The sequence below is a fragment of the Spodoptera frugiperda genome, chromosome 26 (genome assembly GCF_023101765.2).
Source record: "Spodoptera frugiperda isolate SF20-4 chromosome 26, AGI-APGP_CSIRO_Sfru_2.0, whole genome shotgun sequence".
Classification (NCBI taxonomy): Eukaryota; Metazoa; Arthropoda; class Insecta; order Lepidoptera; family Noctuidae; genus Spodoptera; species Spodoptera frugiperda.
In genome coordinates this window covers 7,889,014-7,906,912 of record NC_064237.1, presented here as the reverse complement: position 1 = coordinate 7,906,912, position 17,899 = coordinate 7,889,014, and the positions used below count along the sequence as shown (strand labels likewise).

The following is a 17,899-nucleotide window of genomic DNA, read 5'->3' as shown; positions in this document are numbered from 1 at the left end:
ATTATCTTATATGTAGCCTTATTAGGCATTGCAAAAATTTAAGAGATTTAAATAAAATTATGCATTGATGTATATTTCAAAAGATTTATTTTTAAAATAAGTGGAACCGCGTTTCAATCGCGTATTTTCCTAAACACACTTAGAATTTTGGCCACGTATCTTTTGTGCAAATATTTCGTTTATTTCTTTATATGAGTTTTGTTACTGATTGATCTGTTCCCAAGAGTTGTAACGTGATGTTGGAAGCACAAAACAGACGGATAATTCCCAAACATTTGTTTATACGTATTTTTATGCTCAAATACAAGAACATGATAATATTAGCACATCTAAAAATAGCTTCTAAACTTATAACCCGCTATGAATAACGCTAACGGACGATTTCCTTCAATAAGATAAAAAGCGGATCAATTTTTTGCAGCACTGCACATTGAGATAGTAGGTATTCTACAAAGATTTGAATTACGTATTGTAATAAAAATTATCATTGAACTTGAGACGGGATATTTACCATATTTATTTGCATTTATATTTGTTAATTTAGAATATATATTAGTCTATCCATGATCATGGCGCTTGCAACAGTGCCGAAATATCGGAAACTCATAGACATAAATAAACATGGTAAATATCCCGTCTCAAGTTCTAATGTTGTGTTAGTGACCATGTCAGTTTAACACCGTGGTGGTCACCGGTGACAGACGTTAGCGGAGAATTTGCAGTCAAAGACTTAAAAATTGTAATAAAAATTACTTTCCTTTCAACAAAAACAAAGCAACTCAAGTAGCATACATGTTTAGTTGTTTTAGTTATCAACCTTTGTAAATGAACGTGGTTTAAAACAAATACTTCTATTTATTTAAACACAGGGCTTGTAACGTCTGTTTGTAACTGTAATAGTGCTCCAGTAACCCTTTGTATTAAAAATAGCATGGCCGTTTACTCGTAAGATTCGGTTAAACTGTTTAGTGTTCGGCCGTGACCTCATTACTAAGACCTTGGGACATTACCATTCATTCACGAAGTACAATAGGTCTTATAGAGAGCAGTTATTCACCTCAATATTTCAGAACTGTTCCGTTCATCTTAAATATTGAACACGCATATTTATTTTTCAATAGCTTCCTTAACAATTTTAAAATTAAACGTAATTTTTTTGTACTGACTTTATTGTATGTAAGCCTCAAAACAATATGTAGATTAATTATTATGTCATCGGCTTAATCACGTAACTGTTTGACGAAGAACACGACTAGTTTCAAGCCATGCTAGAGGCTCATATTCATGAGTAGCATTCCGCGACACACGACGCGACGATCGCGTTGCTACTCTAATTCGTAGATTACGCTAATTTATTTTGGTAGGTATTTGTTTTGTATAAAGGTAATCTATGCTGCATAGTGCAGCATCTGCTCGCTTACCTACTGGTCCAAATTAAGCAGTTGGTACATCGTATAAGATGACTCAGAATGCTCCTATGATGTCATCATTGGCTATGTAGGTATACATTTAAATTTCTGGATATATATAAAAATGAATCGCTGTTCGTTAGTCTCGCTAAAACTCAAAAACGGTTGTTCCGATCTGGCTTATTTTAGTATTAAATCATTTGTGGAAGTCCAGGGAAGGTTTAAAAGGTGAGAAAAAATATAGAGGTGAAATGAAGTTTGCCGGGTCAGCTAGTTTCTGGATAAATATATTCGTTCTTTAACTTTGACATTGCCATTTTACAATGACAATTTTACCGTGAAATTGGCAATCATTTATCGTTCAATTTCTTTTAATAGCATCTTGTTAACGAACATCATGTTAAAACATATTTTATGGTCATTATAATAAGGTACTTTATTCTAAAACACGTGTAAGTTTTTATGAGCACATATGCTTAGTCTATTGCATGAAAAATGTTATTCATTTCCATATAGCTTTCAGTATCTATTTTAACTCCATCGTTTTAGCTGTAAACAAGAGCACAATGTGGACGATAGCATCTACAGCTGCGTCCTCAGTATGCGGCACTTCATTTCCTATGCTATCAGATTACATATGACCAACAGTTCCAACACATTCGCAAGCTAATGTAGGATTTTATATTATTTGCTATTGCTAGATATATTAAATTAGTTAGGTTGTACGGTTCACTGTAATACTGGATACTCGACTAGTTTCAAATCACAGTGGGGGCCCGTAGGCATAAGCAATATGTGCGGTTACCGACGTGGTCAGTATTACAATGTCAACAACGTCACGCCTTTTATACCCGAAGGGGTAGGCTGAGGTGCACTATTGCCATATACTTTGGACGCAATTTCGACTACTACTACTGAGTTTTTTTTTTAGAAAAACCGAAAAGGCCCAGTAAGACTTTGCCCAACCCGGGAATCGAAAGACAGACCCCTTGTCCGGCAGTTGCGAACTCGACCGATGAGTGATCAGTATAATTGTGGTTGCAATCAATATGGGATTTATGTAAAACATATTTATAATTATATAAAACTCATAAAAAATATAAAAATTCTGTTCCTAGGCAGAACGTGAACTAAAATATCCATTTCGTCGTAATGAATTTTGTTCGTGGCTAACTTTTTGCGTGTACAAAGTAAAACTAGAACGAGTTTTTCGTTCCGTGTTTTTTTTTAATGAAACAAGTCGTGAGGTCCTTTTTTGAAATTGGTCAGTAAACTTTGGATTGAATGATTCATACATTAAAATTGTGTTAACGGAAAACTGTTTCGAGTGGATTTTGGGTCAGTTAACGTTCTGATAAATACTAGGTACTACATTTATGTATGTATGTATTGTATGTATGTATGGTGGTGATCATCGTGACTAATGAATTATTGAGCGATTATACATATTTGGTCCTTCGATACGATTTTGGTCCTTTTGTACAGACGTTGTTGACTAGCGAAATATTGTGTAGTCTTTCATCCATGAAGATTCTTGTCAGTAGTACATAACGTAAATATAATATTAATAGGTATAGCATATAGGTAATAACATAGTCTTCCCCTCACATAACTGAATTTTAGATAATGGTTCACATTACGAAGGTAGTCTTTTATTTTCTAAAATGTTTTCCAGCCCAAAATTATTACTGTGTAAAACTTTATATAGAACTTGAAGTAAATAAGTTGTATATACCTAAGTTCATTATAACCTAACCAACTTATACAAAGATATGTTTGAACCACCTTATATAAGAAAATTGGGAACGATAAGTATTTTTTTAACGAGAATTATGAAGTGCTATTTAACCAATCTTTAACGCTTGATTTGTCACAGAACGACCGCAAGGTTAACTATGTATGTACTTGCACATACTTTGTAATACACCTACATGAAACGTAGGTATTATCATATAATTATTAAAAAACAAATCTGCCTGTCACGCTTTTTGTCACCAATAATCTAGCTGTAGGTTACTATAGGATCTATTTTCAGTACACTTGTAAGGGTGGGAAAGCCATGCTTCGGCACGGATAGGCCGGCTCGATCGGAGTGATTTCACGGCCTCACAGAAAACCGACGTGACACAACGCTTGCATTGTGTGAGTGTGGTTACTGGAGGCCCAATTATCTCCCTTTCCAATCCCAAATTTCTCAATAACCCCTAAATTCCTAACCCCCAAAAGGCCGGCGACACTCTTGTACCGCCCCTGGTGTTTCGGGTGTCAATGGGCGGCAGCGATTGCTTACCATCAGGTGATCCGTCAGTTCGTTTACCGGCTTATAACATAAAAAAACACCTTTGTGGTATTATGAATTTTTTAACCCTGTACTGGAAATACATATCTGCCTATGAATTAAAAGAATTGGTACGAAGTTTCTTCCTTATAATTTCTAAAAGTAATAAACAAAACATATCGTGTAGGTAATTTATTGAAGTGTTTGTAATTTTCACGCATTAATGTCTGAAGTTAAATTACACGATTATTTATTTTACTGCTGAAACCACCACGAATTGCTGTGTTTTTAGTTTCATACGACAGTAATTACAAATTAACTACCTCCTTCAAACTTTACTAGATAGGTATAAAAATGTGTAAAAGAAAGTCTTGAAAATCTTGTCTAAAATTAAGTATTTTCCCTTGATGAAAATTCCAAGAGCTCTAGTTTCTATCCGCGTGGCGGTCGGGAGCTTCTTCGCTCATTAATTTTATTAGTGAGGGATTGCACACTAAGCTCGCTCGTAAAACAACAATCTTCTGTGCAATCAATTTTAAATATGTCCTGTACAAAGTCTAGTGCAGTCCCTACATCGGTTTGCGGTAACAAGTTTCGAAACTAATTTATTTTTCTTATTTATTAAACAGGTCGCCTCTCTACTTTGAGCTTAGTTTGCTAACTTTTTTTATTACATCGTCCGTTCCGTCTTTAAGTAGTGTGCGATGTCGTTGCGGGTTCTATCTAAGGTTGGGGTCTCTTGAGATCTCTACATCAGGCGAGAGCATGAATAATTTGTAACCATTCCTTTGGATATAAATTCGGAAAGGACCCCATGCAACCGAATAAAAGACGGAGTTGATTAGTGTCGTTTATCTCGCTCTAGCTTGTGGGACTTGATACTGGCCACTGAATAAACAACATACTTCTTATCCTACTTCGCTAATGATATTAAGGTGGGCTGGAGGTGTCACGTTACCCAGGGGAGAAAAGGATAGAGTACATTTGTGGAGTTTTGAAGTAAAAGTGGGAAGAGAAAACTTTAGCTGGACAAGTAGAGGGCATCGTTTTGGATTGTTTAAGGTGTCTATGGAAAGAATGGAGGAGAAATCGTAAAGAGTGGGAAGTGTCTTCAATAGGAAACTTTACTGAATTGAATTGTTTTGTATTTGGACCGGGCCTTTGGTTTAGAGGCAATAGATTTTAATAAATGTAACAGAAAACAGTTACTTTTTGAATTATATGCATTACAAGTTATAGTAAAAGTTGCTTAGGTAAATAAAAAAGATCAGAACTTTGTTTTCTTTGCAAATAAAATAATTTAATTTTCACTGATCTCAACTTCAACAAACAATTCACAGATTGTGTAATTACTCTTTTGTATTTATTATATTAACAAAGTGTTATCAGAGTTTCTTTAATTTGGGCGTCGGCAACATCTTGCGAAGACACTAACGAAATTCTTCCGGACAATAAATGACACCAAAACAAAATACAACAGTCTAAAAGGATTGTATTAATCATTTTTGGTATTTTTATGAAATTAATTTGTAGGCGCTTTTAGGGTTTGCCTATTAAACGTTCTTTTTATTTGATAAGTATTGTATTGATAGAATATAAAACTTTTCTTCCATATAGACGCTAGGGTTTCTACTTACCCTAAACTATTTCTTCTATTTTGTAGCTTAATTGTTCTGGGATAGAGTTGAATGTATGATGAATATATGAATTATGTTCATTGAATAAAATCCATGTTTTAGCGACTATGCTTACTACACAGGAATCGCTTATCAGACCAATACTTTTTATAGCAACTGACTATCACACAGGATATAGATACAGAGACAGTTATTCCGTATACAAAAATAATAAAATATTAGTATAATATTGTCAACGAACGCACTTAAATTAATTATTATGTTTTTTGGCTTACTCATGTAAATATTTGACGAGGAACTCGACTAGTTTCAAGCCAAGCTAGAGTAGCGGCAACTGTTGCGCTGGTACTGCCCACTTATGTTATATTGTTTAGGCATTATTTCATTATGCTAACCATATGTATGATGATATATATTATTAAAAGGAAACCTCTCTTTAGTCCATGAATTAATTATTACAAAATTATTAGGCACATAATATTTTCTGAGGTCGAAATAAGAAATGAATACATAGTTAGTGAGATTAATTTTGGAAGACGCTTGCTAGATCGCTGTCGACATGTCGCTTTCTACAATATTTTCATGTATAATATTATTTCATTTGTAGAAGACCTGAAAGGAGATGGATCAAAATTGCCCACGTCCTATAGCGACGTGACATAAAAATCTCAAAAAGATAAAAATGTATAAAAAATATGGCATATTTCCTAAAATAACCTTAACAGGTCTCCAATCTCCCTCCCTCCCTCACCCTTCCAAATATATTTTTTTTAATTCGGCCCATAAATAGTCATTCCTACAATTTTTTTCACAACAGCGCCTGAACTATTTTCATAGCAGATTTTTCATATGAAAGTGTAAAAAAAGTTAGGAAGTATGTCATATATTTTTAAATAATATATCACTTTGTTATAGGACGTGGGGGAAATTTTGTATGGATTGTGATCCTTATTCTTTGAGGAACAATCAATAATTAAAATACATTATTATCTAATCGTGATTGGACAGGGGTCGATATTTCATTGCATTTCTCAAATGAACGAATGGAGTTTCTTGCTTGTTCTCCATTAGAATCTACAGTTTGGAATGAACACCTAGCTTTTCTGTCTATGGAAAAAAAATGAAATAGTATTCGCCCAAGTAATAATATGATAAGAGAGAGTTTCAGGTCAGCCATTAAAGTGCCTTGTGCGAACTACTAAGAAATGGAACTCCTAAGGAAGGTTGCTCATAAGTAGGCGTGCTCCATTATCAGCCACATCATCGCTTACCATCAGGCGATGGTGGCCAAACGCCATCCTATCACTACATAATATAAAACAAAGTCGCTTTCTCTGTCCCTATGTCCCATTGTATGCTTAAATCTTTAAAACTACGCAACGGATTTTAATGCAGATTTTTTTAATAGATAGAGTAATTCAAGAGAAGGGTTTATATGTACAATACATGAATAAAATCTTGAAGATACTAAGATACATAATACCTTTGCATCCATGTGAAGCTAGGGCAGGTCGCTAGTTAAGTATAAATATACAGGGTGTCCCTGAAGTCGACGTCCAACAGGCACCAAATGATCGGCAAGGTTCCAAATGTTATCAGAAAAATATAAAAAAAAATCTAAGTCCTACAGTTTTTAAATTACAGTGACTTATGTGTCATCCACGAAAAAGTACACCCTGTGCCAGTCTTTTGACTCTTGTTGCTACAAATCTTTATTTTTTCGTCTGCAGTCTTCCTTACATTATCCTGAATAGTGCTCCAATAATATGGAATCATAAATTCTTATCCAACTGCTTTAGATTGGAAAACATTGTTAGTTTTAGAGGAACCAAATACTCTGAATAAAATTTTCACCTTACTTTAAGTGACTGTACTGAATAAATTATGTATGGCGCTAGTAGTGGCAAATCTCACCAAAGTTGGCGAATTTAATAAGGATTATAAAATGGTATAGCACTTTGCACATTATTTCTTAAATGCGACACAAAAAAAGATTTTTCAATGAAACTCCGTTTCGATGAATTTATTTGAACTTACTAAAAATTCTTCTAGTGTACTCAAATCATACGTTATAACCTCGTATGCACTAGACAGCACTTTGCACGCTATTTGTTATCATCATGTTGAAAATCAGCGAGGATCTCTTGTCAAACAACATTGTCTGTTTACCCGTGATTTCGCTTGCAACATTCGTCGGCAATTTTATCGCTAGACGAACTGGTGTTGTGCATCTCGAGCCATCGTACCCGGGCTTCGGCATTTTAGCTGAGCACTGGCTTTTTTGCGCCGTGTTGATTATTTATTTTTTAAATTAATTTTTGCTTTACCTGCAATTCCTTGTAATGGTGCAAATAACTCTTTCTCGACAAACTAAGGAATATTTGATACTTCATCCCGCATTTGATCACAAGAACACGTAACTTAATCGGAGGATTCATCCATTTCATCCATTTCTTTTTTTTTTTGATGGGGATATGACGAGTAATTGTGCGTAAGAACTTATGTACACCATAGCACTACCGCGTCGATATGTTGTGTACATTAATCTGCCACGTCCGTTCCTTTTGATTTTACTACACATTTGATAATGCGTTTGATGCACTATGAACATCATATTGCAATCATTCAATATTATTTAGTGAAACATGATACACAACATCAGTTCCTCTAGTAAGTCTAGTAATATTGCCGACGAAAGCTGCAAGCGAAATCATGAGTAGACAGACAATGTTGTTTGACAAGAGATCCTCGCTGATTTTCAACATGATGATAACAAATCGCGTGCAAAGTGTTGTCTAGTGCATACGAGGATGTAACGTATGATTTGAGTACACTAGAAGAAATATTAGTAAGTTCAAATAAATTCATCGAAACCGAGTTTCGTTGAAAAATCTTTTTTTGTGTCGAATTTAAGAAATAATGTGCAAAGTGCTATACCATTTTATAATCCTTATTAAATGCGCCAACTTTGGTGAAATTTGCCACTACTAGCGCCATACATAATTTATTCAGTACAGTCACTTAAAGTAAGGTAAAAATTTTATTCAGAGTATTTGGTTCCTCTAAAACTAACAATGTTTCCCAATCTAAAGCAGTTGGCTAAGAATTTATGATTCCATATTACTGGAGCACTATTCAGGATAATGTAAGGAAGACTGCAGACGAAAAAATAAAGATTTGTAGCAACAAGAGTCAAAAGACTGGCACAGGGTGTACTTTTTCGTGGATAACACATAAGTCACTGTAATTTAAAAACTGTAGGACTTAGAATTTTTTTTTAATTTTTCTGATAACATTTGGAACCTTGCTGATCATCTGGTGCCCGTTGGACGTCGATTTCAGGGACACCCTGTATATAATGGCGCATCTTGCGCCATATCAAAAGAGAATAAAGAATTGCAACCTGAATATAAAAGTTCACAGAAACACAAGTTGCAGTCTATTTTCCACATGTATGTCAATGACGCTGGACGGACTAATATTATGAAACGGTTCTAGTTCACGTGTGAAGGTCGGGCCAAACGAGATTCGGCCGTGTTGACTTATAAATAGAGTACATAATCGATTTTCATTTTGTTTTTAAATGTTTCCTCACACTAGGATTTTCTCCTGTGTCGTGGGTGCGTTTACAAAGATACAAGTTCAGAAACACACACAATTGGTGTGTTCATGTAATCCAGACTGCACTGGTTGGTGCGGTGGCTCGGCAACTGGCTGTCGTGCAACGTGTAGCGGGTTCGATTCCCGTACGGAGCAATTTTTTGTGTGATCCAAAAGTAGTTGGTTCGGTTCTGAGTGTTATGTTGCACGCCGTGAACTTGTATGTTGATAACACCATGACACAGAAGAAAATCGTAATGTGGGGCAATGTTTAAAAAAAATGACACGGTAAAATTGCAATTTTATTTTGTTCAAATGAATTTAAGATAGATAAGTGTATTATAAAGATATCAAACAACCTAATCAGTACTAATTACTATCATTTACTATCTATCATTATCCATCTTGTAGTAACTATAAAGTAAACATATCACACTCGCGAGATTGTTGTGAATTTGTCACGCTGCCGCTCATCAAGCTAACCTATTTAACAAATGTCTCAAATAAACCTTATTACTTTGGACTTAAGTTGAATTTGGATAGCCAGTGTAGGTAATTGTGCCTTTAAGATCATGTCGATGACGTAGGTACTTCTAAATCGTGACTAGTATCACATGCCCCAATAAAGTAAATAGCAGTTTTATATTTTAGCACATTTTTGTACATAGTTACATATTATATGTTGTATATTCATGAGATTCTTAAAGTTAAGAACAAAATCTGAAGTATTTATTTAATTACTAGGGGTCGCCTAGTGGCCGAAATTCGACCATATATGATTTAATTTACAATACCACTTAACGTACGTTGAAGGATGTCGAATTTTAACTTTTTTTTGTCTGTTTGTCTGTTTGTAATTTTTATTCGCGCGCTAATTCAAACTCTTTTATAAAACTCTTTTCATATGAGACGTGAGAATATCATCGCAATGTCTATCGATTTTGACGTTTTGTCAAATACGATCAGATAAAAAAAATAAAAATAAAAAAAAAAAATAAAATAAAAATAAAATAAAAATAAAATAAAATAAAATAAAATAAAATAAAATAAAATAAAATAAAAATAAAAATAAAATAAAATAAAAATAAAATAAAATAAAAATAAAAATAAAATTAAAATAAAATTAAAATAAAATAAAAATAAAATAAAAATAAAATTAAAATAAAAATAAAATAAAAATATAATAAAAATAAAATAAAAATAAAATAAAAATAAAATAAAAATAAAATAAAAATAAAATAAAAATAAAATAAAATAAAATAAAAATAAAATAAAAATAAAATAAAAATAAAATAAAAATAAAATAAATTAAAATAAAAATAAAATAAAAATAAAATAAAAAAAAAATAAAAATAAAAAAAAAAAAAAAAAAATAAAAATAAAATAAAAATAAAATAAAAATAAAATAAAATAAAAATAAAATAAAAATAAAATAAAAATAAAAATAAAAATAAAATAAAAATAAAATAAAAATCAGCATGTGTGTGTAATGTTTTATTTATTGATTTAATGTACTTTATAAGCATTATTTTTGAAAAATATTAGCGCTATGCACTTCTCCTACACATAAACTATAAGTATACCAAATTTTATGCTCCTACGTCCGCGCAATTATCGTAAAAAGTGGTCCAAAGTTTTTGCATCACGTATTAATATATAGATTACTAGCGACCTGCCCCAGCTTTGTATGGGTGCAATGGTGATAAATTATGCTAGTATTATATATAGATAAAAACCTTCCTCTTGAATCATTCTATCTATTAAAAAAATCCGCATCAAAATCCGTTGCGTAGTTTTAAAGATTTAAGGATACAAAGGGACATAAGGACAGAAAAAGCTATGTAGTAATGACTATTAAGGCACGTCAACAGAATAAACACCACCAATAGAAGTATGGCTACATAGGGAGACAACTTACAGCACTGAATGTGGAGTCGTTCAAAAAAGTGTTAGTAGAATAGGTACATAACCTTCTAGTTTGATAAGCCTTTCTAAAACATCAGTTTTTTTTTTTATTATTTCATCATCAAATTAGGAAAAGAATCTTCGAAGACAGGCGCACCTAGAAGGCGTAGAGATGCTTGGTGCAAGCAAAAAAAAAGTAACGTCACGCCTTTTATCCCCGAAGGGGTAGGCAAAGGTGCTCATGACGACACGTAATGTCGCTATACAATGTTCACCCACTTTTCACCATTTGTGTTATAAGTCCCATGTACGGGAAACAATTCCAGACTCCGTGCTACTACTGAGATATTTTCGAAAAACCGAAAAAAGCCCAGTAATACTTTGCCCGACAAGGGAATCGAACCCGAGACCCCTTGTCCGGCAGTCGCATTTGCGACCACTCGACCAACGAGGCATGCTTGGTGCAACAGTATCAAATTCTCACTATTGCTCAATAACAATAATATAATATGAATTTATTGTTGTCATAATTTCAAAAATAACAAGTAACAGGTTTGGGCTTATTGTATAGTCATCAAGATGCTCAACGGGGCTGGTATGTTTTAAGAATAAAAGTCCAAAATAAAAGATTAAAAAAAGATTATGAATGTGTACCAAATATCGGATCGATCGAGCGTTAGGAAGAAGGTTAAATTCCGATAACAAAATTTGACACAAACATACTAACAGGTCAAGGTGAATAAAACCGTTTAAAAATGTCAATGCCCATCTTTATGAAACTTTTTAACTTAGTCGTATAATATAATATGTCTTTGACAATGATTTTGTAGATTAAACAGTAATTTTAAACGCATATAATGACCAAAACCATAGTTTTATTATAGTCAAATTCTTTATTCTTCATTTAAAATTCAAACCTATTGCTTCATTCGTTCATATTAGTTGACATAAGTTGTCTGTGGTACCGAATACGTTCACGGCCGAAAATTAAACGAAACTTCGAATAGATGATTCAGTCGCATGGCGCGCGCGTTGGCCGTCAGTGTTTAGTACTGTGTCACTAGTGCCCATGCGAGGCGAGTACACTGTGCGTCGCGATGAGATGGAGCGCAATGCCTTACCGCGCCAATATTGGCTGCTTTTTATTCATTATGTTCTTTGCGGTGTTTGGTTTCCTTATTAATTACCAGGTAAGGTTTCTCGTGTATTATATTTTTTGTCTTATAAGATTCCAATTAGCTCACAGTATGTAGTTTAGTAAATTAGCAATTCTAATACATAACAAACTAACAAACTTGAGTTTAGAAAGATTATTTTTTTGGTTAAAAAATAATCAAAAGCAAAAATATAGATTATGCAAGCACTATCAAGTGAAATTAAAATAAAAGTTTTGAAAGTAAAATAAACAAAGTTTTGTATAGGTATAAACAATAACCGATTTTTGACGTAAATCTAATTAATACATGTTTCAATAATTTTGGACATTTTGGCTTAATAATGAATGAAATAAGGGTTTTAAGTGTATGGGAAGTGTGTATGGGAAAAGGATTTTTTGTTAAATGAAGAACACAAAACGCTGTACTCAGAGACATTTAATGGTTACTTAACCCAGTCCTTAGCAATTGTTTTCGATACAAAATTGTTACTAAGGAATAGCCTAAGTAATTATTAAATGTCTCTGAGTAGTAAAGTTTGTATTTAGTAAAATAATTAAAAAAATACTTAATAAGGGATAACATAGAAGTGGATAGTTTGAAAGTAATATATCTGTGAAAATTCTGTGACTGAAATATTTCAATGCGGCGTCACGGATCAAAATTAACTGCGCTCTTGAAGATCGTCAATAATTTTACAATGATGCATGCGACGTTGCTGTTCTTATCAGTAGCGGCAGTTATTGAGTCCTTCAATACGTAAATGCCGTGAAATAAATTAGTTGACTTTATAAGTACCACGTTCAGACTTCAGAGTTTAGTGTTATAACGGGAATAAGGTAAATTATGACCTATAAATAATTATTATCTGTGTACTTATTATATGCTATATTCCTCAAATGTACATTAAATATTGTTTTGCAATGTCACGCCTTTTATCCTGGAAGATGTAGGCAGAAGTGCACATTATGGCACGTAATGCCGCTATACAATGTACACCCACTTTTCACTATTTGTGTAATAAGTCTCATGTAATAGGGGATGAGCCTATTGCCATATACTGAGCACAATTCTAGACTCAGTGCTAATACTGAGAAATTTTCGAAATACTGAAAAATGCCCAGTAGTTCAATATTTTTATATCTTTAAACATTTTAAGTTTTTTACTTTATTTTCCTTATTATTTAATAAGGAAAAGAGAAATAAAAACTCTAGTACTATATAGAAAATCATGTACGTAAAAATGTAGATATAAGATATTAGCGATTTTAGATAAGAAGATTTTACCAGATAATACAGATTATTTCAAATACATTCCAAAGTAAATCACATGTCATATTCGGATCATTATTACGTCCCCCTCATCCGTGTAACAATATATCCTCCCACACGACGCTCGGTTACCTAGTATAACCTGTTTTAATCGAGATCGATCCTAGCTATGGTGATCCGATACACACACAGGTTACACGATACAGCCGAGTCATTTTAATAAATTAACTAGTTACCTCAATGAACGTCATTGTTATTTTTACTGCCGCACTCAGAATCATTAACGGCCAATTCCAATAACCTATCTATCTGTAGATTTGCCTACTAGAGATAGAATTTTGACACCTTTTGTGTGGAGCTTATGTCAAAATACTATCTCTATATCTCTAGTAAATTACTTAAACTATTTCTTAGTAACGATGATTAGGACTGGGTTAAGTAACCATTAAATGATTCTGAGTACGGAGGTTAATCACAGATTTCGAGTTACACTATCTTCTGCCAGTGATTTTTCCCACGTTCCCGTGGGATAAAAAATATCTTATCGGCCAAGTTAGCTCACACTGTCTATATCTTAGCGGGTTTACCGGGGCTCCGGTTCGAAAAACAGTCTAGAGTTTTTAGTCAGTAAGAGTCTGACACTCCCTCTCGCCTAGCCAAGGCGGGAGAAAGCATTAGATCATATTTCCCCCTTATAAAAACCCTGTCTGTATACCAAAATTCACCAAAATCTGCTCAGTAGTTTCAGCGTGATTGAAGGACAAACATCCAAACAAACTTTCACATTTATAATATTAGAGTGATAGTGTGATATAGTGTGATAGTGGTATCGTGATAAATATTATTTGTTCACACAAATTTCCTTATTTTATCGATTTTATTGTATCAGTTATGTAATGGGTTATGTTAGTTATCGAAACATTATCATCATCATTAGTCCGGATTTGTTCCAAACTTTTTTTAATAGCACCACTGCGCTGCTTCTGGGCAAGATATTCGTATCTAGCCATTTAGTTTAAGGATACCGTCGTTCCCACTAACTGGAAATCATCATCATCATCAGCCGAGAGACGTCCACTGCTGAATAAAAGCCTCCCACTTAGTCCTCCATACAACTACATCAACTGGAAATACAACATCAATAACCTTCTTTTTATAAAGAATTCATTTAAAGACAAGACAAGTTCTTGCTTTTACCGACCCTTACATAGCTATGTTTATGGGAAGAAAAATGGGCTTAGGTATAAGATAAAATTTGGATATCATTCCGTAAGCTAGGGCGGGGTGATAAACCGTTGGGATGCCCACGCCATGTCCAATAAGCTTCGACGTAGGATAAAAATTCTTCGCACCGACCTTTTCTATCAAAAGGGATAAAACTACATACTTACATTCAGTTTTTATTACATAAAAATATACGTATCGAGCTGCCTATCGGCTTTTCTGAAATGCAATATCGGATATGAAATTGTTCTCATATTTATTCTATGATCAAATTGGAAATTGATAGGGATTGTTTAAAATTAAGCGGTTTGATTGTTGAATTTGTGGATCTTAAATTGTTAATTATAGGGTTAAAAATCCTTTATTAAGTGTTCGTAGTTTTAAAGCTCATTTACAATTATAACAGTAAAGTCACTAATGAAAGGTCACTAATGAAAGTCAAAGGTCATTTTATGGAAAACTCAACTTACCTTCGTCAGAATAAAAACCATTATGTTATCTTCCTTAATCTTTTTTTTGCAGTTGCATTACGTTGCCATGGTTACGTGGCTTATAAACAAAGAGGATGAAGTGAAAATATTGTCATTAATTTGCAATTATGTGCCTATCTATGGATTTACAAGTGTAGTATGTACAACATGCATATACTAAGTAATCCATTTGCATATTATAGTATTGTAAATATCGGGGCAGCGCAATGAATATTTTATCGCATACATTTTGCTATGCCATGGGGTGGAGTTGGTTTATGGCCAGCCTGTCTATTCCCCTAGAGTATCCAATATTTATTTCAAATTAATGTCCCGGTCCCGCTTTACTTGGTATCATTCTTCTTTCTTAAATTTTTCTCTCATGCTTAGTTGGTTCTCATAATTTGCCTACAATACCTACATATCACACTTCACATCAACATCCTATAAATGACGTCACTTATAGGATGTTGATGTGATGTGTGAGGTACCTCTACTGACCAAAGGCCTCTTCTCGTACGAAGCATAATTTCATGCTATGATTAACAACAAAGGTTTTCAATTTCATTTTACTCCACAGTAACATGGTTGCAAACTTATTGATTAGATAATTGTTCAATATAAGGGGTCCGTACGGTAATTATACAGTCAATGTATGGGGGCGATGTAGGAACAAAAGTATTAACTCAACCATGGTCATTCACCTATAATGGCGATAAAGTGTTATATCGATTAACATAATATTTAATATTGTATCGTCACGCTTTGTATCCCCAAAGGGGTAGGCAGCGGTGCACATTACGTCACGTAATGACAATGTACAATGTACACCTATTTTTAACTGTGTTTACAAGGTCCGGTATAATAGGTATAACAGACTCCGTGTTACTACTGACAAAGTTTCAAGAAACCGAAAAGCGACTAGTAATACTTTGCCCGACTCAGGAATCGAACCCAAGACTCCTTAATAATATCTATCTATTTATTACAATAGAGATACAATACAATATCTCTGAATCGTACACACTATAAATACACACACAGAACAAACATTCAGAAAACGATAGAACAATGGGTAGAGTATATTATTAGGTTTTTTGAAAACGTTACCGTATTCAGAGTTTGGGATTATGCCTAGTCTAGGGTAGCGTCCTATTAAATGAGACCTATCAGTCATAATATAAGACTGGTAACGACCTCACCCTTCACAGACTAAATGTTGAAATATTCTATTCTAAATTAATTATTATGTTATCGGCTTACTCACATTGCTACTGCCAGTAGCAGCGCGACAATCACCGCATCGTGTGTCGCGGAATGCCGCTCATGAATATGAGCCTCTAGCATGGCTTGAAACTAGTCGAGTTCCTCGTCAAACCGTTACGTAAGTAAGCCGATAAAATAATAATTAATTTAGAATGTCGCACGAAAGTTATAATAGACATATTCTATTTTATTTTTGTTAATGGCAAATAAAGCCGATGTCGACTATTCGGTGACAATATACAAAAATATTTTTCGAATAAAATCGAAATCGAATGCTCAAAATATAACCTATTTCTCATTTAAACTGCGGAATGCGGCAAACTCTATAAAATCGTATGAGAAAAATCTTAATACAAAACCAATTTATAAGTCCCAAATTCCATTTGCCGTAACGTCGGTACGGACGTGGACATTGAAAATTCGATCAGCGAAGGAAATTCACTCAGCCTCTGCTCTCCACATTATACCCAGAGTCTTAGAGTCTTGACCAGCAACAGGTATTTTGCTAGTTAAAATATATGTAGGTTACTACTAACTGAATGCGTCAAAATTTCAATGTATTGAACAGATATTTTCTTATATACCTAATTAGTAATTAACTCCCAAATACTTTTTCTTTTTATATACGTCACGCCTTGTATCCCCGAAGGGGTAGGTAGAGGTGCACATTACGGCAAATCAATTTTTCTTTTTATGTATGGAATATATAAGTATATCTATAGAATGATTGAATAATTTTGCTCTGTTGCTAGTTGATTTTATTGTATTATTCTGTGTACGGTGTTTTTGCATTAGGTGTTAACCTATAATTAATCGTAGCACCTTTTTTATGTTCATCTAGCCATTTATTCAGAAATGTAGTACCGTATAGTGTAAACAATTGTTGGTTAACCAAAATAAATAATAAAATAATCAAATTATCTTTGACATGCTTCCTTTGTTACGAACAATGTAATGAAATCTAAGAATCAGAATTTCACACACTTTTAATTGATGTATTATCATGTAACTTTGCTATTACATAAGGATTAGATGACCATACAATATTATGGTATCAATAAGCTGTTTTGATTATGAAATTGTAACTTCCTTACTTGCTATTAAACATATCGATTTAGAGCACATAGAATGTGTCCATTTCCCCAGATGATGCGGACGAATATTTCAGTTTGACAAATACATTGATTGGACTAGATCCGTATATTCGTGTAGTTTCTTCTAGTTTCTTAATGTGTTTTTCATTTGTTTCAGGGATGGGACAGTAGATCTAGTGCAGGCGGTGAGGAGAGTGAGAGTCCGCCGCCTGCACTCATCCCATTGGACGCTGTATGGCAACCTGTTGGTGGCACTCGGTGAGTTTGTACCATATTCCTTTTATAATTATTCTGGTATTGTATGTAACATAGGAAAACATGCCTAATCTTTATGGGGTTATAGGTGATATTAGAATTAACCTTATTAAAACGTGTCCTTGGTAATTAATACTTTTGTTTTTTTTTTATATAAATAATGTTTCCTCGTTAATTAATTTGACTTGATTATTTACGGTGGATAACGAGACGAGAGCGTTGTTAGCCATGTATGAGTATACCATGAAAACATTAGTAGTTATTTAATTTATGAGTCCTTACGTTAAAATAAATGAGAATAATACTATTGCTATTACTATTGCTGTATTGTTTTG

At 33.5% G+C, this 17,899-nt stretch overlaps 1 protein-coding gene across 2 annotated transcripts in view; it reads left to right on the top strand.

Annotated features, from left to right (window-relative positions):
• LOC118264116 (uncharacterized) overlaps positions 1–17,899 on the top strand; it is a 78,296-nt gene that overhangs the window by 6,146 nt on the left and 54,251 nt on the right. Inside the window, exons 1-2 of one of the 2 annotated variants that reach the window (XM_035576515.2) lie at positions 11,845–12,019; positions 17,467–17,567. In XM_035576515.2, coding sequence (XP_035432408.2) covers positions 11,927–12,019; positions 17,467–17,567 — 194 coding nt within the window. In that variant the 5' untranslated portion in view covers positions 11,845–11,926. Of the gene's footprint in view, positions 1–11,844; positions 12,020–17,466; positions 17,568–17,899 lie in introns of those variants that run through there. The other variant, XM_035576514.2, reaches the window with a different exon arrangement.